The sequence below is a fragment of the Diospyros lotus genome, chromosome 12, assembly GCF_014633365.1.
Source record: "Diospyros lotus cultivar Yz01 chromosome 12, ASM1463336v1, whole genome shotgun sequence".
Lineage (NCBI taxonomy): Eukaryota > Viridiplantae > Streptophyta > Magnoliopsida > Ericales > Ebenaceae > Diospyros > Diospyros lotus.
This window is the reverse complement of record NC_068349.1, coordinates 928732-952217: the sequence shown is the minus strand read 5'-3', so window position 1 is coordinate 952217 and position 23486 is coordinate 928732. Positions and strand designations below refer to the sequence as shown.

General features: G+C 29.6%; 2 protein-coding genes across 2 annotated transcripts; both read right to left on the bottom strand.

Annotated features, from left to right (window-relative positions):
- Positions 1-6: 6 nt before the first annotated feature.
- On the bottom strand, positions 7-2325 carry LOC127814017 (protein SULFUR DEFICIENCY-INDUCED 1-like). The gene is made up of 3 exons (XM_052355230.1): positions 1764-2325; positions 742-954; positions 7-652 (listed from the first exon to the last, which is right to left on the bottom strand). The coding sequence occupies exons 1-3, from the start codon at positions 1863-1865 to the stop codon at positions 425-427; spliced, it is 543 nt and encodes a 180-aa protein (XP_052211190.1). The 5' UTR covers positions 1866-2325; the 3' UTR covers positions 7-424.
- A 4828-nt stretch (positions 2326-7153) lies between these two features.
- LOC127814016 (protein SULFUR DEFICIENCY-INDUCED 1-like) lies at positions 7154-10560 on the bottom strand. Its single transcript, XM_052355229.1, has 4 exons — positions 10288-10560; positions 9189-9401; positions 8935-9090; positions 7154-8030 (listed from the first exon to the last, which is right to left on the bottom strand). Exons 1-4 carry the CDS (start codon positions 10411-10413, stop codon positions 7629-7631), a joined length of 897 nt encoding a protein of 298 aa, XP_052211189.1. The 5' UTR covers positions 10414-10560; the 3' UTR covers positions 7154-7628.
- Between the last annotated feature and the right edge of the window lie 12926 nt (positions 10561-23486).

Here is a 23486-nt window from a genome sequence, read left to right as displayed (position 1 = left end):
GAGAATGATCCCTTTAGAAAATGATTGACTTTCCCTAATAAAAGTATTTTGAATTCTCTATCCATTATTGTGAACTCAGTGCTATCAGTGCTATCCCGTGCCATGTTAGTTTTTAGTCAAACCTGTTTGTGGCTATAGTATTTCCCATAGATTAATGCTACATGTGAAGCTAGGGTTTGAGCAATGAATAGAACAAAGGAAGACAGAGATTTTTATGTACATGTAAAATGTATGGCCATTTCTTCTTTTTCCAATAAGAAAGCCCTTGTTCCAAACAAAGCCCAAGAAAAAGGATAATTTTACACATTTTGATGCGAGTGACATTAGTCATTAGATTAGAGAATCATCATTCAGCATTAATTTCTAACTACATAGTTAGTTCCAAACATAGCCTAGAGTGACATTAGTTTATTGTTCAAAACATTTAACAAGTCCAATTGCCGGCAAGAATAGCAGAGAACAAGAGAGAAGTAATTAAGAAGAGCAATATGATTACCAGCAGCCTGGAAGTTTCTTGCTTGACAGTAACCTTGAACTTCTTGCCATGAGAACGAGCAGTTTTGGTGGGTTTCCCATTGAAAACCTCTCCTTGGTATATCGACCTCAGCTTCTGCTTTAGCAGCAGTATTTGTTCATCTACTTTCCCACATTTCTGCAACACCCAGCAGTTACATATCAATTACTAATTGGATAGATTAATATATGCTATTAATTAATCACTTAATTTGCATGGATTCTTACCTTGTACAGGTCAATGAGGACGTTGTCGAGTGATTCCTGGGCTTGTTTGGAGCAGCGACCCCTGAAGGATTTGACAGCTTCAATGGCCTCTTCACCTCTATGCAGAGTCTTCATCACCACTGCCATGTCCTTGAGAGCACTGTCTACTCTATCTCCTGCGTTTATTGCCTTCCAAAACCAAACTATTGACGCTTCCAAATCCTTCTTTACCAGCTGAATTCTCAAACAAATCGGTTAAAAACAAAAGATTAATTACACACCATGAGGGGATTATATAAAAGTTACAAATCATCTTCTTCCATTTCCATAATTCCATTAATTCCATGCCCTTGCTACACAATGGTTGCATTTCCAAGACTGATTAAAATCATCCTCAAAGAGCTCCACACACACACACACACACACACACATATATATATATATAATTCCATTAAATAAAACTGAATGCCTCCGAATCCACTTGTGAAGATAGAAGTTGTTTATAGAATGATTAAAGTGAATTAAAACCTAGAATTAAGGACAGAGGCCGTAATGGAAATAAAATTTGCTATATATCAAATGATCAAACTTTCTATTTAAGAATGGAAATGCTTCAGAGTCTTGAGGCATAGAGAGATATTTATATGGTTATATATACTGTTCCTTGAATTTTCGATCGGTTTGGAGAGTGATACTGAACAGATATTTTTATTGAAAAGATACAATTAGACAACATGAGAGTGGCATTTGGTGATTGAAACCATTTTGATAGATCGTTTAAACTAGAATCAAATATATTCTATTTAAAATAATTGCCTTTTGTATGGAATTGATGAGCTTTTGATTTTGGTAACAGTTCAATGCAACAATTCATACATTCTGGCCTCTGCATATTGTGAATGTAAATTAAGCATATACGTTTGAACTAATCGATCAATTATCACTGGATCTGATCAATAACTCGAAGATGATCAAGAACCCTAGCGAGAGAGAGAGGGAGAGAGGCTTAGCTTGAAGTAGCTCGGGAAAATTAATTCACAAACCTGAGCATGCTTGGCCTGAACATAAGGGCCATCGCCTGAAGGAACCTTGTGAATCACATGAAACGGCTCCGGCTCCTTCTCCTTCTTCTTCCCCATGCTCATTGTCTACACGGAACTTCCTTCCATCTCTCTCTCTCTCTCTCTCCCTCTACAAATTCCTTGAGAGAGAAGTCTTTGGGAAGGGGGCGATCGAATTGTGGTGTATGCGATTGATTGTCTCTCGATCTCCAGACAATCATTGAAGAGCAGTGGTGCAACTGTATATACAAGGAGATAGGAGAACGAACCTGGATGCAACGCCGTCCGCATCCTTCGATCCATCTGATATACATCAGAATATATATATAATCCTTAGCTAGCTCGAGCTTGTGGGTCCAGTACAGTTCAGTTTACAAATCGCCTATTTCCGAAGCCAGCTTGAAGCCTAGCCGACTCATGACTCTTCAGCTCCCTCCCATTCGCCTTGCGTATCGAACCAATCAAACCGACCTTCGTTTTCAACTCTGGACGCGCGAAGCTGGCCGGTAAAGACCGCCAGATTCAGCTCCAATCCACATCCACTCTCAACTCTTGCTCCTGTTCATGATGCCTTGCTACTTGTCGTCTATTGTAATCTTTTACTCTTTATTAACGTCATAATGTTATTATTGTTTTGAAAATGTTATTTGGAGGTTAGAGTTTTATATTTGTTCCTTTCTTGCCAAATTAAGGAATGGTCAGAGGTGTGCTTGCAACAACAAAGGAATAGTTAGAGGCGAGCTTGTAACGGCAAAAGATGGGTTCTAGCGATTGATTTATCGGAGGGCGGTTGACACCTGTAAGCATTTCAATACTCGAGTGAGTAAGAGAGTAAAATGACAAAGTATCAGTAAGTTAGAAATAGAACATACATTGACTTTGAAGAGAGATGGGTTATATATAGGAGGAGGAGAAACTCTCCTATATACATGCGTCGTGTGTTTGCACGGTGATAAGACTGGGTATTCGGCGCCGATAGAGACTCCTAAATAATAATATGGTGACAACATGACCCTCATTAACGTAGATAAGATTTGTCATTAATGAGGATGAGATCTTGAGCGGGCGCAATAATACCCATCAGATGACTGTGATGATGTTGCTACAGGCTAGTGCAAGGCCGAAATTCGGCTAAGGGTCTAGGGCCGTGATCGAGATTTGGGCTGGGGGTTGAGATTGAGATTTGGGCCTGTCCAATACTAGTGATATTTTATATTAATTTTATATTTATTCATAAATAGTGTTCTTAAAAGTGTAAAATTGAGTGTCCAAATAATATTTTTGTTATTATATTTAAGAGATAATAAATGTATGTTAGTCTATTGCATATTATTTTTAATATTTAAATAATTTGATTAGCTAATTAAATATTTTAAAATATAATGTAATTATTATTAACTAAGTAAATTATTTAGATATTAAAAATAAAGTTAATGTTTGAAAATAACGTGCACTTGTTGTCCAACGTTGCTCTTATTATAAATAAATAAATAAATATATATGTATATATATTTATTATGCTAAGTATATAAATATAACTTTTTAGTGAATTGAGTATAAAAGATAAAATTATTGATAAATGCTAATTCCAAAAATAGTATAAAGAAAAGTTCTTATGTATATAAACATCAAAACAATATTATTTTAACGTTTCGGAAACCTTTTTTACTTCGAAACATCAAGAAACATCAAATTAAAGATGGAAACAATTTCGCTTCTATTGTTCCGACAACTACATTAAAAATAAAAATAATTTATGTTTATTTTTATCTGAATAGATGATGAAATTTATATTTATAATTGATTAAATAATTATTTTTTAATTTTTTAATTAAAAATTATATTAACAAAAAAACCTCTATATTTTCAGGTTTCCTTGCGTTTTTGTTTTTTATTTTTTTTTGAAAAATGTCATTTCATACTTTTTATTTTTTGAAAAAAAGGGGTTTATTAATTGATATATCTTGACAAAAAAAGCCAAAACACTTAACAATGATTATATACTTTAAAGGATAAAGCTAAAAATAAAAAAAAATATTTATATCCTTTCACTAAATTTTAAAAAATCCTATCATATTATGTTATAATTATGAATTTTAATTCACTTAAGAGTAACACTTGGCATAATGTTTCTTACGTCATATTATATGTCTAATCAATGTAAATACACACACAATACATTAAGTGTCACCCTTTTAACGTCCAACTATAATTCGTTCATTAAAATTTTGCACCTACCCCATTTTAAACTCAAAATTTTAGACTAAATTATAAGTAATTTTAGTTTAAAATTAGTTAATTAAAACCCAAATCAACCCCAACAGCACACCATCAATGGAAGTGTAGATGACTAAGATTTCTCGAGTATATGTTAAATGGTTAGCATTAGTAGGTCACGACTTTGATACTTAAGTTAGATAAGCATTAAAATTTTATTTGTGATTTATCTTCATTATTGAAATTAAGATTGAAATTAAGGTAAAAGCAAGAATTATAATCCAAATAGAGATGACAAAAGAAAGTTTCCTTGTCTTTATTTGCTTTCCCAACGCTCCTGATGAATGAACCTAGACATGTTGATGGAATGAATTTAGACGCATTATAACCCAACCCAGCCACCCTCCGACATCATCAATGGAACTGTCCTTATCCTATTCTTAAAAGGATAAATTCATACATAAATTTCATAATAAAATACAATAAATTCATGCATAAATGTCATTAAAAAATGTCACAACTCATCCACCACCTTTTATCCTGTGTCGTATTATAGTAAGACAGCATGCAAGTGAAAAATACCGAAAGCGTATAGAATGCTTGAAACTACCGATCAAACAAATTGTTAATTCAACTGATGGTTTTTTTTTTTTTTTTAAGAACATAGCAAAAGAAAAGATACCTAAGATTAGAGGTGTCAAAAGGGCCGGGCGGTGTCAAAAGGGCCGGGCGGCCCGCGGGCCGCCCGGCCCAGCCCGTGACGGGCTAGGCTTTGGCCCGGCCCCCATTGGGGGGCCGGGCTGGGCCAAAGAAATTGGGCTCATGGCCCGGCCCGGCTAAGGGCCCGGCTCGGTCCGGCCCGTGGCCCGTTGGGCCCTTATGGGCCAGTAAGACCCTTACTCATTTTTTTTTAATTTTGTTATTTTTTTAGTAATTATTGATATTGAATACTAAAAAATTTAATTTCGTAATATATATAAATAATAACCATCAATTAATTTATTTAAAATTTTTAAGTTAAATTTTTTATATATTTAAATTATAAATAAACATTCTCCTTTTTATATGTACATTATTTTTCATATCAATTCACAAGAAAAATTATAAGGCATATAGAATTTTGAAATATAAAATAATGAAATAATATTTAAAACTTAAGAATTAAGATAGAAAATATTTTAAAAAGAAACAAATTAATTTTTATATATGTATTATTTTGATATTTATATATGTATATATTATATGTATTATTTTTAAAAAAATTATTTAAAAAAAAGAAAAAAAAGGGTCAGGCCCACTGGGCCCGGCCTCTTTGTAGGGGGGTCGTGGGCCGGGCCAGGCCCTATGTAAGGGGGTCGTGGGCCGGGCCGGGCCCTATCAATGACAAAAGGGCTTGGGCCCGGCCCGGCCCTTTTAGTAAAAGGGCCGGCCCGGTCCGTTTAAAAAGCCCATGGGTCGACTCGGGCCGGGCCGACCCTGCCCTGCCCCTTTGACACCTATACCTAAGATTAGTAATTCTGAGTGCATAGTAACTCATCATCTATCTAGGGGCTTGTTTGGTTAAGTTTTTATTTTTGGAGTTTTTAAGCTATGTAATATTTAAGCTGGTTATAGTATTTAAGTTGGATAGCGTTTAAACTGATAATGTGTTTTTAAATTATTAGTTAATAGTTACGTGTTTAGTTTAAAAGACTTGATAAGTTATTATAACTTAATAAAAAGACAAAAATAGATATGTTGTTGAATGAAGTAAAATTTTATCATTAGATATTGATAAATTATATATAATTATTAAAAATATATTACTATAATATTGTTATATATATATATATATTTACTAGTTCATTTCCGTGCGATGCACGAAAGTTCATATATATATTGAATTTATTTAAAATTGACAACCTCACAATCATAAATTCCATCTCGAGATTTTAAAAACTACACATTTTTCACAAACTAATAACTAATTTAACATATGATAAATATAAATAACTTATACAAAATAATAAATAATATGACAACATATAATAAATTAGTAACATAAATAATAAAATATAAAACATAATAAAATTTTCAAAAAAAAATATGACAATATATGATAAATATAAATAGCCTATACAAAATATTAATTTTGTCAAAATAACTTAAAACAACTTATTTAAAATAATTCAATTTTACCTAAATAACTAATTTAACATAACCTACAAACTAATTATTTTTCAAAATTAAGTAATAACATAAACATATAAGATTTGTACTTTTTTTTGCATGGTTATGAAACTAATTAAGGGTTTTAGAGTTTTGAGTGGTAGCTTTATTGAAAAAAAATGAGAGGTAAATTATAAAAAATAAAATAAAAAATTAAATTTATTTTTTAAAAAAATTTATTTGATAGTCAGTATTTGGCGGTATTACCTGAGATCTAAAGATTTCTCCAAATTTAAGAAAATATCATTTTTATGTAATTTATTTTAATTAAAATTTTATATTAATATTTAAAAATTATTAATATGGGTTAAATCTTGCCTCTTCATATACCAGTATACTTACACATTCTCCAAATACCATTTAATTATGGAAAAAACCATATATAGATTTCAAGAATTACACGTTTTCCATAAAGCTAGAATTAATTAATGACCTATAAAAATTCTATTTCGGGTAAGTAAAAAAATAAATAAAATATCGAAATAGAAAGTGAAAATGAGCGGGAAAAATTTTTGACGACTGTTTTGTTATAATATATAATATTGATTATTGTTTTACATATATACACACAAACGACAACAGGAAGGAGGGGAGGTGAAGCATGGACGGAGAAGACGAGGGTGGGGACGACAACGGGTAGCGGCCGATGGGGTGACAAATGACTAGCGACGGAGGAGAACTTGAAGTAGATGGGGGCGACGAACGGCTTGCGATGGAGGCAGATCTAAGGAGCATCGGTGGGGGCGATGACGACCAATATTGCTGATGGGGGTGATGGCCGATGGGGAGCAGCCGATGGGGGCAATGGCAATGGTCAACGGTGGCAGTGGAAAGAGCTGAAGAAGAAGGCGGTGAGAGGCAGAGGTTGAAGAAGAAGGTATGGTTGGAAATTAGTAAAAATAATAAAGGTAAAATGATAAATTATTTGGTCAACACAGTTTATAAATCAGTAGCATTTTACAAAAAAATTATCTCCCAACAACTTTTACAAAATGCTGTGCTAATAGCGTTTAACCTGAGTAGCTTAAACGCTGGTGAGGTGCACGCAAACATCTCACCAACTTATAAACTGCTGATATAGTTTATAAGCGGTCAAACCGCTTTGCAAAAGAAGCCCTAGCACATGAATTCAATCAACCTTCTATGAAATAACTTGCCCTGTTCACACAAACATCTGCAGCAGTGAAGCTGTGCTGGTCATCATATTATGAAAACAATCAGCTTAGCTTCATTAGTACACCAAATCTACTGGCTGAAACTACAAGAACGCGTAGATAAGCAAATCTGTTTCTATCCTTCAAACAAGAGCAATTTTCCAGAAAGAAATTTACATCTGCTCACCCGGGCCCACCTATGTCTTATTATTATTATTATGTCACTAAAATTAATTCCCTAAAGCCTAATCCCAACGTATTTACAAAATTAACAGGCCAGCTGATCTCTAAATGGAGAGATCTCTTCAAAGATTGGGAGCCTTTTTGATCTCAGGGGAGCCCATTCTTGCAACAGCTTGTCAAGCCCATCTATGAAATCATCCTCCATGTCGAGGCCCACCAGGCCCAATGGCACAGGTTCTTGGGCTTCCAAGTCAGCCCATATTTCTTCAGCCCGATTTCGGGCCTTGGTATCGTGGGAGCCTGGAAGCTCACCTGACAACACTGGCTGGAGGACAGAGCGGGCCTCCTGGATTCGGGCCTGCTTCATCAGGCAGAGGGTCAAGTTGCAGGCCTTGTTTGAGTCCGGGTCGATCATTTGGGCCTTCTTGTACACCACCTCGGCTGCCATGTAATTTGCTTTCTGCATGTAGGCCCAGCCCAAATTCCCCTACCAAAAGCAATTAACTTGTTCAGTCAGATGCAAAGCAATGCATTAAAAAGGAAATAATTCTTATATATTGACATGATATATAAAAATTCATAATAGTTCTACCAAAAACTAACAATGATTTATTGTATTAAGTAGATTTATTATTAAATTTGGGTATGACTATCATAAATTTGTATAGAACCATTGTTACTTAGGCTATACAATTAGAGCATCTGTGCTCCTCTCCTCAATAGTATATTCAAGAGAGAACTCGAGAGCTTATATCATATTTTTGGCTCGGCATGTCTCACCCTACCCTTCGAAGATCAATCATCACTGTTATAAGTGAGCCGCCCAACAATTAGTGTTAATTCAATTAAATTATGATAAGAATCTTTCGTCTTCTGTCAAATAATTCGTTTTCGATAATGATCCCTTTAGAAAATGATTGAATTTCCCTAGTAAAAATATTTTGAATTCTCTATCCTTTGTTGTGAACTGAGGTCAGTGCTATCCCGTGTCATGTTAGTTTTTAATTAAACTTGTTTGTGGCTATAGTATTTTCCATGGATTAATGGTACATGTGAAGCTAGGGTTTGAGCAAAGAATAGAACAAAGGAAGACAGAGATTTTTATGTACATGTAAAATGTATGGCCATTTCTTCTTTTTCCAATAAGAAAGCCCTTGTTCCAAACATAGCCCCCAAGAAGAAGGATAATTTTACACATTTTGATGCGAGTGACATTAGCCATTAGATTAGAGAATCATCATTCAGCATTAATTTCTAATTAACTACATAGCTAGTTCCAAACATAGCCTAGAGTGACATTAGTTTATTGTTCAAAACGTTTAACAAGTCCAATTACCGGCAAGAATAGCAGAGAACAAGAGAGAAGTAATTAAGAAGAGCAATATGATTACCAGCAGCCTGGAAGTTTCTTGCTTGACAGTAACCTTGAACTTCTTGCCATGAGAACGAGCAGTTTTGGTGGGTTTCCCATTGAAAACCTCTCCTTGGTATATCGACCTCAGCTTTTGCTTTAGCAGCACTATTTGTTCATCTACTTTCCCACATTTCTGCAACACCCAGCAGTCTCATATCAATTACTAATTGGATAGATTAATATATATGCTATTAATCACTTAATTTGCATATATTCTTAATTGATTCTTACCTTGTACAGATCAACGAGGACGTTGTCGAGTGATTCCTGGGCTTGTTTGGAGCAGCGACCCCTGAAGGATTTGACAGCCTCAATGGCCTCTTCACCTCTATCCAGTTGCTTCATCACCACTGCCATGTCCTTGAGAGCACTGTCTACTCTATCTCCTGCGTTTATTGCCTTCCAAAACCAAACTATTGACGCTTCCAAATCCTTCTTTACCAGCTGAATTCTCAAACAAATCGGTTAAAAACAGAAGATTAATTACACACCATAAGGGGATTATATATATGTAAAAGTTACAAATCATCTTCTTCCATTTCCATATATATTTCATTACTTCCATGCCATTGCTACACAATGGTTGCATTTCCAAGACTGTTTAAAATCTTCCTCAAAGACCTCCATCTGTATATGTATATATATATTTCCATTAATTAAATAAAACTGAATGCCTCCGAATCCACTTGTGAAGATAGAAGTTGTTTATAGAATGATTAAACTGAATTAAAACCTAGAATTAACGACAGCCGTAACGGGTTTTAATGGGAATAAAATTTGCTACCAAATGATGGAACTTTCTATTTAAGAATGGAAATGCTTCACAGTCTTGAAGCATAGAGAGAGATTGATATAGTTATATATAAATTGAAAGCCAAATTAAGAAGCAGTTGGTAGCTAAATATGATCATATATATTGACTGTTCCTTGAATTTTGGATCGGTTTGAAGAGTGACACTGAGAAAATATTTTTATTCAAAACATGCAATTAAACAACATGATGAGAGTGGGATTTTGTGATTGAAACCATTTTGATATATTGTTTAAACTAGAATCAAATATATTCTACTTAAAATTGCCTTTTGTATGGAATTGAGCTTTTGATTTTGGTAACAGTTCAATGCAACAATTCATACATTGTGGCTTCTGCATGTTGTGAATGTAAATTAAGCATGTACGTTGAACTAATCGATTAATTATCACTGGATCTGATCAATAATTAACTCGAAGATGATCAAGAACACTAGCTAGAGAGAGAGAGAGAGAGAGAGAGAGAGAGAGAGGAGGGGGGGCTTAGCTTGAAGTAGCTCGGGAAAATTAATACACAAACCTGAGCATGCTTGGCCTGAACATAAGGGCCATCGCCGGAAGGAACCTTGTGAATCACATGAAACGGCTCCGGCTCCTTCTCCTTCTTCTTCCCCATGCTCATTGTCTGAACGGAACTTCCTTCCATCTCTTTGTCTCTCTACAAATTCCTTGAGAGAGAAGTCTGTAGGAAGTGGGCGATCGAATTGTGGTGTATACGATTGATTGTCTCTCCAGACAATCATTGAAGAGGAGTGGGGCACATACATATATATATGCAAGGAGATAGAAGAACGAACCTGGACGCAACGCCGTCCACATCCTTCGATCCATCTGATATATATATATATGTATATATAGCTAGCTCGAGCTTGTGGGTCCAGTCCAGTTCAGTTTACAAATCGCTTATTTCCGAAGGCAGCTTCGAGCCTAGCCGACTGATGACTCTTCAGCTCCCAATCGTCTTACGTAATAACCAATCAAACCGACCATCGTTTCCAGCTCTGGGCGCGCGAAGCTGGCCGGTAAAAGCCGCCAGATTCATCTCCAATCCACATCCACTCTTCCTCGCGCTCCTGTTCATAAATCATGAGCCTTGCTACAATTTGTGGCCAATTTCATATTTTTCTCTGCGTTTTTTTGTGTTATTGGTATTTCGATTACACTTAATATGCCCACCTTTTCTACTTAATTTAAGTTTTGTATTTTAATTATTTTGTGTGATAATTCTAATTTTTTGTTATTTGGATTACACATTTATATATACACTAGTGGATCACCAGTGCGATGCACGGATATCACAAGAAAAAAAAAATTATTAATACGGAAGTTATATAATTTAGTAATTATAATAAATTAACATCATAATAGAAAAGTAAAAAATAATCATGTTACAATCATGAGAAATAAACAAACATACAACAAAATTAATTATTCAATTATTTCAGAATATGTATGTCTCTTTTTGTCTAACATTTTTTTATTTTTTGACATTTTTTATACTTTTATTATGGTCTTTTTACTAACACATATATGTGCCTTTAACTAAAGATTGTATCCAACGTCTATAGTATTCGTGACTTATTACAGTGAGGTTAACGTCTACTATTTCTATCACACTATTTTCACTTTGATGCACAAAATACTAAAAATATGACATGTTTTATTTTGAACTCTTAGTAGCAGGGTAGTTGATTACTCAGTATAAATGGTGATTTCTCGATTCATTTTATTAATTATTTGATTGGAAATGTTTCTCGTCTGTTATGATTTCAATATTGTATGTGTTATTAAACTATAGCTCAATTATGATAAATTTTCATGCAATATGCTATAAAGAATAATTTGTGCAGTGAAAAAAAAGAAAAAGAATGCATGTAAGAATGTAGGAACGTTAAACATCCACTATAAATTAGTGGACTAAAAAAAATATACAAATAAATAGAAGTGAAAGAATATAAAAAATGAGCAAATACATAAGTGTGAATCAGTAAAAATAAATAAATAAATAATAAAAAAAATAAAAACATGTAGATCAAACAAATTGCCTAGATATAAATCCAACAACAACCAAAATATTTAGAAATAAAGAATTAGCAAACCAAGTTTGTCTTGCGTAAGAAATTATAACAAAAGCCAACAAATAAAATTCAGTAGCAATTAACAAAACAACCTCAAAAGTTTTATAGGAATAGGTCATAACAAAGAAAAAAAAAACATTGTAATTCGAAGCCAATCAAATAATTTTTTTTTCACTTATCCTCCTTTTTGATCATCAATTGAATTTTCTTAGTTGCATTTGTCAAGAAATCGCTAAGAAGAGCCCTTTTGACAAAACACCTTTCATAATTTTCCAATATATGTATAACTTACAACCCGACTTTAGCAATGTAGTAATTTTATCATTAGATAAAGAAATTTAGAATATAATATCATTAATTAGTACTTACGTCTAGACATGGCCACGGTTCATGAACCGCCGGTTCCGGTTCAAGAAATCTTTGAACTTGAACCGAACCGCCCAAGGGCGGTTTGGGACGGTTCGGTTCCGGTTCCGGTTCGTGCCGGTTCGGTCAACGGTTTGGATCGGTTCGGTCAACGGTTTGAGCCGGTTCGGTCAACGGTTCCGGTTCCGGTTCAAACCGAATTTTTTTAATTTTTTTTAAATATTGTTGTATTCAATTTTGGTCATTGTTCCGTTGTTCGGTTCGGTTTGGTTTCGATTTTTAATTGTTAAATGTAATTGTAAATATAAATATTCTCAACCATATTTTTAATAAAAAAACACTACTAAAAATTGAAGAAATATAAGTAATAATTTCATTAAAAATAATTAAAACAACTAAACAAGTATGTAATACAAGTAATTAATTTTTACAAATGTAAAAAATAAAAAATAAAAAATAGAATTAGACTTAATTTCATTAAAAAATAATTACAACAAAAATGTAATACAAGTAATTAATTTTTACAAATGTGAAAAAAAATAAAATATGGACTTGGATGAGTTGGATCCTACGCATCTTCATTGGAGTCGGAAGTCGCCGTTGTTGAACCATCATTAACCCATTCGTCAGATGATGATGAATGGATAAGTTCTTCTTGACGTCGCATGTTAGCTCTTTCCCAATCATCGAGGCAAACTTGAGCTTCCAAGATTCTGGAGCCAATCTTGATCTTCTTTCGTCCAAAATGTTGCCTCCACTACTGAATGTTTGTTCAACGGCTACAGTTGAAGCTGGAACTACAAGAAGTTGACTTGCAATAATTGCAAGAGTTGGAAATGTCTCCTTGTGCCTTTTCCACCACTCCAAAATTTCAAAATTTAAACCTGTATCATCACCAAACTCAAAAACTGTGGTTAGATAAGTTTCGAGCTCCGAATGTGAGCTCGATCTAGGTTTTTTCCTCCTTTGATCTAAAAATTTATGACCCCATTTCATTGGTTGGGAGGAAGAGGAATTCGAAGCCATGGATGGAAATGATTCTTCACTACTAGGAGCAATAACATATGCTTCATATAATTGATTGCATAAAGTTCTAACCGTAGAAATTATAATAGTCACATCAATTTATTCATTATTTTCTAATCCTAACAACAAATAATAGTTAGACAAACACTCAATTAAACCATCAAATTTACACCTAGGATCAAATACCATAGTAACAAGAGAAATTTTAGGAATAAATTGATAATAACGTAACCATTTTTCTCTCATTTCTAAAACAGCATGACAAATTTCTTCAACATTAATTCCTTCCATTAATACACCGGCCACATTCATTGCTTCTATTAAAAATTGATGTGAAGTTGGTTTATAAACACTACTAAGTGTATGAGTAGCATCATTAAAAATTCGTAAAATATTCAAAATTGAACTACAAACATTCCACATAGTTGGAAAAATAGGATATTGTGGAATCTAATTTGCTGCAAAAGAACACAATAAATCTTTATATTCAAAAGATTGATTAAGTAATTTAAAAGTTGAGTTCCAACGAGTAGGGACATCTTTTGAAAAACGTTTTGGGGTTTGATCATTGGAGGTGCAAAAATGTGCCCATGCTTTTGCAGTTCGAGGGTGTACCCAAATATAAGAAATAACATTTCTAATTGGATCTAAATAAGAATTAAGTGACTTAATGCCATCTTGAACACATAAATTTAAAACATGGCATGCACATCTAACATGAAAAAATTTCCACCAGAATTTGGTTGGCAAATTCTTTTCAATTCATTAATAGAAGCAGTATTAGCCGATGCATTATCAAAAGAAATTGAAAAAATTCTATTAACTAATCTATATTCTTGTAAAATTTGTTGAATTAATCTACAAATATTTTCAGCATTATGACTTTCATCAAAACATCGATACGCAAGAATTCTTTTTTGTAAAACATAATTTTCATCAACCCAATGACAAGTAATACCCATATATGAATGAGTTTGCCAATGATCACTCCAAATATCACTACAAATAGAAACATTAATATTATTGTTTTAAAAATATGTTATCAATTCAATTTTTGAGTTTTTAAACAATTTTAACAAATTCCTTTTCAAAGTATTTCTAGGAATTGATTTAAAACTAGGATTAACAAAGTTTTGACAAAATCGAGTAAAACCTAATTTTTCACCAAAACTAAAAGATAAATGATCAATTGCTACCATTTCAGCTAAACCAGACCTACAATTAGCTTCATTATAATGAAATAATTGAGGAGAGTTTGAAGAGGTAGCAAACTCGGATATTTGTGTTTGATCGCGGCTCAATCCAACCTTGAGCGGGTGCTTTGTTTGCAAATGTCGGGCGAAAGTACCATATCCACCTCCTTGCTTGAATTTGTATACCTGATTACAATAATTACAAGATACATCAAATTTACCATCTCCTTTTGGTGTTTTCTTGAAATGAATATTAAAAATATCAGAAGTAGAAATTTTTTCACCTCCCTTTTGTTGAGTTTCACTCTCTTGTGTTTGAAAATTTTGAGCTTCAAACTCAACATTTTCAAAATTTCTACTTTCACTTGCCATTTTTTTGAAAAAAGTATGATAATAAAAAAATATAATAATGATAAAATAATATAGTAACAAGTAATAAATAATTAACAATATAATTGAATAAATTGATAAATAACAAAATGAGAAGATTGAAGAAATTGAAATTGAAATATTAAACGAGAGACAAAATTGAGAGAATAATAGCTTGAGACTTGAGAGAGAGAGAGAGAGAGAGAGAGAGAGAGAAAGTGTGAAAAATGAGTGGGGGAGGGAGGGGTATATATAGATAGGAATTATAAAATTAAAAAAAAAAATTAATAAAATTGGCAGCCAACGGTCCAATTTTGGACTGTTGGGGGGGAGGGGGGGCACGGGGGGGTTGTTCCGGTTCCGCGGAACCGGAACCGCGGAACCGGAACCGGCGGTTCCGGTTCCCCGGAACCTTGAACCGGAACCGGACCGAATTTCGCCGGTTCAGTCCGGTTCCGGTTCGACCGGTTCCGGGTCCGGTTCCGGCCGGTCCGGTTCCGGTTCGAACCGCCGGTCCGGTTCAATTTTGGCCATGTCTACTTACGTCATACATATTAGAAATCCCCAAACTTATTTTACAAATATAAATATTAAATTTTGAAAATTGATGAAGCATATTTTCCCATTCAATTTTGGTCTTTTCAATCTTTCAATAAAAATCAGACTCTTGCTGTTGAGAAAGGTGAGCATAACACATTAGAATATGTTTTAGCACATAATCATTCTTAACACATTGCAAACATTAAAACCTTAAACACTATACTAATTTAACTTGCTCCTAGCATACACGTGCACTTAGAAATCAAATTAAGCTTAATTACCAATTTCATCACACTAAAAACTTCACTACGTTTGCAAATTAAGTTATACATAAAATTATAACATTTAAAATTATAAAAAATAAATTTAAATTAATTAAACTATATATAAAATAAAGATAATTTAAATAATCAATTAATTATATAAATAATAATAATCAAATTTTTAAAGTGATTATTTATATATGACTTCATATATTTCTCCTGTCAATCAATTACCACATTCAAGATATGTCAAATTTTTAAGAAAGTAATCAAAAAATAATGTTAACATATAAAATTATAACATTTAGTTATATATAAAATGATAACATTTAGTTATATATAAAATGATAATATTTAAAATTATAAAAAAAACCTTACTCCTAGCATACACGTGCACTTAGAGATCAAATTAAGGTTAATTACCAACTTCATCACACTAAAAACTTCACTACGTTTGTAAATAAAATAAAAAATAAAATTATAACATTTAAGTTATACATAAAATTATAACATTTAAAATTATAAAAAATAAATTTAAATTAATTAAGCTATATATAAAATAAAGATAATTTAAATAATCAATTAATTATATAAATGATAATAATCAAAATTTTAAAGTTGATTATCTATATATGACTTCATATATTCCTCCTGTCAATCAATTACCACATTCAAGATATGTCAAATTTTTAAGAAAGTAATAAAAAAAAATAATGTTACAAAATAAAATTATAACATTTAGTTATATATAAAATGATAACATTTAAAATTATAAAAAAATAAATTTAAATTAATTAAACTATATATAAAATAAAAATAATTTAAATAATTAATTAATTATGTAAATGATAATAATCAAATTTTCAAAATTGATTATCCATACATGACTTCACATATTCTTCTTGACAATCAATTACCACATTCAAAACATGTCAAATTTTTAAAAAATCAACGAAAAAAAAAGTTAAAAAATAAAATTATAACATTTAAAATTAAAAAACTAAATTTAAATTAATTAAATTATATATATATAATAAAGATAATTTAAACAATCAATTAATTATATAAATTATAATAATCAAAATTTCAAAATTGATTATCTATACATGATTTCACATCTTTTTCTTGACAATTAATTACCAGATTCAAGATAAGTCAAAATTTTTAAAAAGCAACTAAAAAAAATAAATTAAAAACTAACTATTAACTGAAAAACTTAATGTTATGACGACTTCTAAAAAATTAAACTGTTACACAAAATCTGTTCATATTAATATGATTTTACATATTAATTATCCATACAAAATCTATTTATACATATTATAAATATTTCTCTTAAAAGTTAAAAATTATTTAACTTTACATATTCCTCTTATAATTAATCACCACATTCAAGATATGTCAAATATTTAAGAAAGTAACCCAAAAAAAAGTTAAAAAATAAAATTATAATATTTAAGCTATATATAAAATTATAACATTTAAAATTATAAGAAAATAAATTTAAATTAATTAAACTGTATATATAAAAAATAAAGATAATGTAAATAATTAATTAATTATATAAATGATAATAATTAAAATTTTAAAATTAATTATCCATATGTTACTTTATGTATTTTTCCTGCCAATAATAAAAATATAAAACATAATAAATTTTTCAAAAGAAATATGATAACATATGATAAATATAAATAGCCTATACAAAATATTTTTATTTAAAATTATAAAAAAATAAATTTAAATTAATTAAACTATATATTAAAAAATAAAGATAATTTAAATAATTAATTAATTATATAAATGATAATAATCAAAATTTTAAAATTAATTATCCATTTATAACTTCACATATTTTTTCTATCGATAATAAAAATATAAAACATAAGAAATTTTTCAAAAGAAATATGAGAACATATGATAAATATAAATAGCTTATACAAAATATTAATTTTATCAAAATAACTTAAACGACTTATTTAAAAAATAATTTTAAATTAATTAAATGATATTTATAAAGTAAAGATAATTTAAATAAATAAATAATTAATTATATAAATGATAATAATCAAATTTTTAAAATTGATTATCTATACATAATTTCACATCTTCTCCCTGACAATTAATTACATTTAAGATCGGTCAAATTTTTTGGAAAAAAACAAAAAAAATAAAGTTAAAAAATAACTATTAACCGGAAAACTTAATGTTATGACGACTTTAAAAAAATTAAGTTATTACACAAAATCTGTTTACATTGGTAAATCGAAAACACGATTAAAATTAATTGATTGACAACCAAAAGCTTAGTTAAACTAATTAAATAAATGATAATAATCAATTAAGTTATATATAAAATTATAACATTTAAAATTAAAAACAATAAATTAAATTAATTAAACTATAAAATTATATAGAACTATAACATTTAAAATTATAAAAAAATAAATAAATTAAACTATATATAAAATACAGATAAATTAAATAATCAATTAATTATATAAATGATAATAATCAAATTTTCAAAATTGATTATCCATACATAATTTTACATATTTCTCTTAGAAAATTTAAAGTTAAAAAATAACTATTAATTGAAAATTATAATACTGGGACAACTTCCAAAGAATTAAACTAAATAATAAATAATTCATTTACATTGACAAACCAGAAACATGGTTAAAACTAATTGGTTCAAAATAAGAAAATACAGTTAAACAAATTAAATAAATGATAATTATTAATTAAGTTATATATAAAATTATAATATTTAAAATTATACTAAAATAAATTAAAATTAATTAAAAAATATATAAAATAAAGATAATTTAAATAATTAATTAATTATATAAATGATAATAATCAAATTTTTGAAATTGATTATCCATACATGACTTCACATATTTCTCCTAACAATCAATTATCACATTCAAGACCGGTCAAATTTTTAAGAAAGTAACAAAAAAAAAAGAAGTTAAAAGATAAAATTATAATATTTAAAATTATAAAAAATAAATTTAAATTAATTAAATTATATATAAAATAAAGATAATTTAAATAATCAATTAATTATATAAATGATAATATTAAATTTTTGAAATTGATTATCCATACATGACTTTACATATTCCTCATGGCAAACAATTACCACATTCAAAAGAGGTCAAATTTTTAAGAAAGCAACAAAAAAAAAAAAAAAGTTAAAAAATAAAATTATAATATTTAAGTTATATACAAAATCATAACATTTAAGATTATAAAAAAATAAATTTAAATTAATTAAACTATATATAAAAAAATAAAGATAATTTAAATAATCAATTAATTATATAAATAATAATAATCAAAATTTTAAAATTAATTATCTATATATGACTTCACATATTCCTGCTATCTATAATAAAAATATAAAACATAATAAATTTTTCAAAAGAAATATAACAACATATGATAAATATAAATAATCTATACAAAATATTAATTTTGTCAAAATAACTTAAACGACTTATTTAAAATAATCCAATTTTGCCTAAATAACTAATTTAACATAACCTACCAATTAATTATTTTTCAAAATTAAGTAATAACATATACATATATAGGATTTGTATTTTTTTTGCATGATTTTGAAACAAATTAAAGGTTTTAGAGTTTTGAGTGGTAGTTTTATTGAGAGATAATGAGAGATAAATTATGAAAAATAAAATAAAAAATTAAATTTATATTTAAAAAAAATTTATTTGGCAGTCGATATGTGATGGTATTACCTGATATCTCATGATTTTTTTCGATTTAAAAAAATTTTATTTTTCTGTAATTTATTTCAATTAAAATTTTATATTAATATTTAAGAATTAATAATATGGATTAAATCTTGTCTCTTTATATACCATGCTTACACATTTTTCAAGCATTTTTCAGTTGAAAAAAATTATCTACAAATTTCAAAAACTACACGTTTTCCACAAATTTAGACTTAATTAATGATCTACAAAAATTCTATTTCGAGTAAGAAAAAAAATAAACAAAATATAATAAAATATCAAAATAGAACTGAAAATGGGCGGGAAAAAGATTTGACGGCTGTTTTATTATAATGTATATATAGATTTTGGAGTTAATTTAACTCTTATAACTAGTTTGACTCATCTCATTTTATTTTTTTTACACATCAAAATACATAATTTAAATTAACTTAAAAGTGCAGATACATACGTGTAATCGAAGCAATGAAAAATTTGAGTTAACACATGAAAAAATATCAAAATATAAGGATTAAATTAACTCAAAAAAATAGGTATAAGAGTGTAATTGAAATAACGAAAAGTTTGACTCAACACATAAAAAAAAATTAAAGTATAGAGATTAAATTGATTCAAAAATACAAGTTAAAAAATGTAATTGAAATAACGAAAGGTTCGAATAACCACACGAAAAAACATAAAAATAAAGAAGTAAAAAAATGTGTTTGGCTTATATTTTGTCTATTGTTATCTTTTACTCTTTTATTAAAAACACAATCCCAATTATTGTTTCAAAAATATTATTTCCACATTTGAATTTGATATTTGTTGTGATATTTTATATTAATTTTATATTTTTGTCATATTAATATAAATATATAAGATATGAATGCAAAATATAATAAAAGTGTCAAATTGGGTGGCCAAATATATATATTTTTTATTTTTAGGGGATAAATAAGTGTACATTAGTTTGAGACAATATAGTATACACATAATTTGATTGGTTGCTTAAATATTTCAAAATATAGTATATTTATCATTAATTAATTAAATTATTTAGATACTAAAAATAAAATATAATAAATGTATATTGTCTGAAAATAATGTGTACATATTGCCCTCATTACCCTTATTATAAATATATATTTATTTATATCCTTTTATTAAAATATAAAATACATATTGTAAGATGTCACTTAATATAATTGTTGTATTATAGGCAAAAGTTTATTAAAAAAATAAAAAATTTAAAAACCCAAAATAACGTTTTGACTTAAAAATGTGTAAATTTTTTCTTAATTGAGGGGGTTCTAAACAAATCGCAAATTGGATAACTCCGACATTTGCAAATCCCCTCGACCTCGAGAGTTCTATAAAAAAGATAGATATTATTTTTTAAGAATCTTAATAAAATCTTGGTACAAAAGAGATAAATATTATCTATTAAAAATTATAATTGATATTAGAATATTGAAATAAATATTATCCATAAAAAATCTCAAATTAAGGAGATTTATGAATGTCCCATTCTTCTCTATAAATAAATATTTATTTTAGAAAATACAAGTCTTTGATATTGGTGTGAATTCTACTCTATAATTTTTAACATGTTTAGTGTTCGACTTAAACATTGGAATATTTACATGAGAACCTCTTTGCACACTTTCACTATTTTTTTTTTTTTTTTTTATGTACAGAATCAAGCCGTCAGACGATGTCGTTTTCAATAAAATAAATTCATTATTATATCTTGACGATAACGAGAACATTTTTACTTTGATGTATTATATTATATGATTAATCAATGCATGCATACAATACACAAAGTGTCATTCCTTAATGTCCAAATCACATTTTCAATTCCTATTTACGTTATTTCAGACGTATTGTTCATTCAAACACTAGGTAAACTTAAAAGCATAATTTATTTTAAGTTTCAAATTCTAAACTAAATTATAATTAATTTAAGTTTAGAATTATTTAAAACCCAAATCAATCCAACAATGCAACATCAATGGAAGTATAGATGACAAAAGAGAGTTTCCTTTTCGGCACTCTGGCCTTCGTCTTTCTTTGCTTCCCAACACTCCTGATGAATGAACCTAGACATGTTCAAGGAATGATTTTAGACTTAGAATAACCCAACCCACCTACCCTCCAACATCATCATTGAAACTGTCGTTATCCTATTCCTAAAGGATAAATTCATGCATAGATGTCATAACAAAATACAATAAATTCATACGATGTCAATAAAAATGTCACAAGTGATCCACTTATTGTCTTGTCTAGTACCATGATAAGACACTATGCAAGTGAAAAGTACCGAGAAAGTGTAGAGTGCTTGAAACTACTGATCAAACGAATCGTTAATTCAACTAATGGGATTTTTTTTTTCAACATTTTAAACACATAGTAAAAGAAGAGGTGCCTAAGATTAGTGATTATGAATTTAGGGTAGGTTTAATGCATTATTTTGTTCTTAGACTAATAAAAAAAATGATTTTAAGGATTTCAAGTATTTTGTATTCACTGTTTATCATTGGACCAAATATTTTTATGTATTTTTCATTCCTGACTTAATTGACGTTAAAAGAAATGTTAATTTTGCCTCGTCTGCATTGTCGCTTCATCAAAATTATCCCGGTCAGCTTCTTTGCTTAATTTTAAAAAAACAAAATAAAAAAAAATTTAATTTATTCACCCATCCCCCACATTCGTGACCAAACCCATATAACCCCCCACCCATTGACTACCAATCTTGTGGGCTTCGTGAAGCAACTGTCGGCCACTCCTTGCCGTTCTTCCCGTTGAATAAAGCAACCAGCCCTTAACATTAGATTCGACTAGCTTCTTCTTGGAACCAGTCACCCTCTAATTCTCCCTAAAGGGAGGTTATGCTTGGATATGTTGACAACAACAAAGATAGCCTCATCATCGTTGGAGAACGTCTTGAATGTGTCTCTGCCTTGTTCAAAAACCAAAGCCTTGTCTATCGCTAGCTCCCTCATAAATGCTGATTGCCTTGTGAAAGATGGAGTTTCCAAGTATTGAGGACCAGAAAACAATTCATTTCCAACCTAAGAAGTCAAAGAAACAAAAGTATTAGGCAATGGGATAGCCAGTTCCTCACTCAATCTCGGGACCCTTATTTTTTTTCCTCTGTTTTGGACGCACTGGAATCATCCTGATCCTCCCCCACCCAACCCACCAACTTGCTTTCTCCCTTTTTACCAAATTTGGCACACGACGACGATGACTGGTAGCAACGAAGACCTCCAGCGTCGTCGTTGTCGTCTTCTTCTTAAACGAGTTGCTGCTGCTGTTGTTGTGTAATACTTTGTGTGATTAATGTTGTGTATATTTTGTTATTGATTTGTGTATTTAATTATTAATTTTATATATATGTTTATTTAATTATTTTATGTATTTGATTATTAATTATGTAAAATTATATATCTGATTATTTTTGTATTAAATGATTGATATTGTGTGTTTAGTTATTAATTTGTATAGTTAATTATTTGATTTGTGTATTTAATTATTAATTTTGTGTATGTGTGTATTTGTTAAATTTTTTGTATTTAATTATTAAATTTGTTTATATATGTATCTAATTATTTTGTACATTTAATCATTATTTTATATATTTGATTAGGTGACAGTGCTGACGAGACAAAATTAACGTCTCTTTTAACGACTTAATTTTAACGACAATTAAGTCGAGGATAAAAAATACACAAAAATATTTGATTCAAGGATGAACACTAAATATAAAATACTTGAGGTCCTTAAAAGCCATTTTTTTTTATTAGTTCAAAGACAAAATAATGCATTAAGCCGTCCATGGTAACTCATCATATGTCTAGCACATGAATTGAATCAACCTTTTATGAAATAACTTGCCTTGTTCACACAAACATCTGCAGCAGGGAAGCTGTGCCGGTCATCATATTATGAAAACAATCAGCTTAACTTCATTAGTACACCAAATCTACTGGCTGAAACTTCAACAAAGCAGAACAGGCATATCTACATATGGGAAAGAAGGCAAAAATTGCAGCCAAGGCACGAAAAATTGGTCCTCTGACATCGACATGACGCATGCCATGACATCATCAACACATGGGGTGAAGAT

Bases quoted from the DNA above. Each gene is read 5' to 3' on its own strand.
- LOC127814017 (XM_052355230.1), bottom strand. From the start codon at position 1,865: ATGAGCATGGGGAAGAAGAAGGAGAAGGAGCCGGAGCCGTTTCATGTG. The intron at 955-1,763 runs GTTTGTGAATTA...TTGAGAATTCAG, and splicing joins TTCAGGCCAAGCATGCTCAG to CTGGTAAAGAAGGATTTGGA. The intron at 653-741 runs GTAAGAATCCAT...TGGGTGTTGCAG, and splicing joins TCCTCATTGACCTGTACAAG to AAATGTGGGAAAGTAGATGA.
- LOC127814016 (XM_052355229.1), bottom strand. From the start codon at position 10,413: ATGGAAGGAAGTTCCGTTCAGACAATGAGCATGGGGAAGAAGAAGGAG. The intron at 9,402-10,287 runs GTTTGTGTATTA...TTGAGAATTCAG, and splicing joins TTCAGGCCAAGCATGCTCAG to CTGGTAAAGAAGGATTTGGA. The intron at 9,091-9,188 runs GTAAGAATCAAT...TGGGTGTTGCAG, and splicing joins TCCTCGTTGATCTGTACAAG to AAATGTGGGAAAGTAGATGA.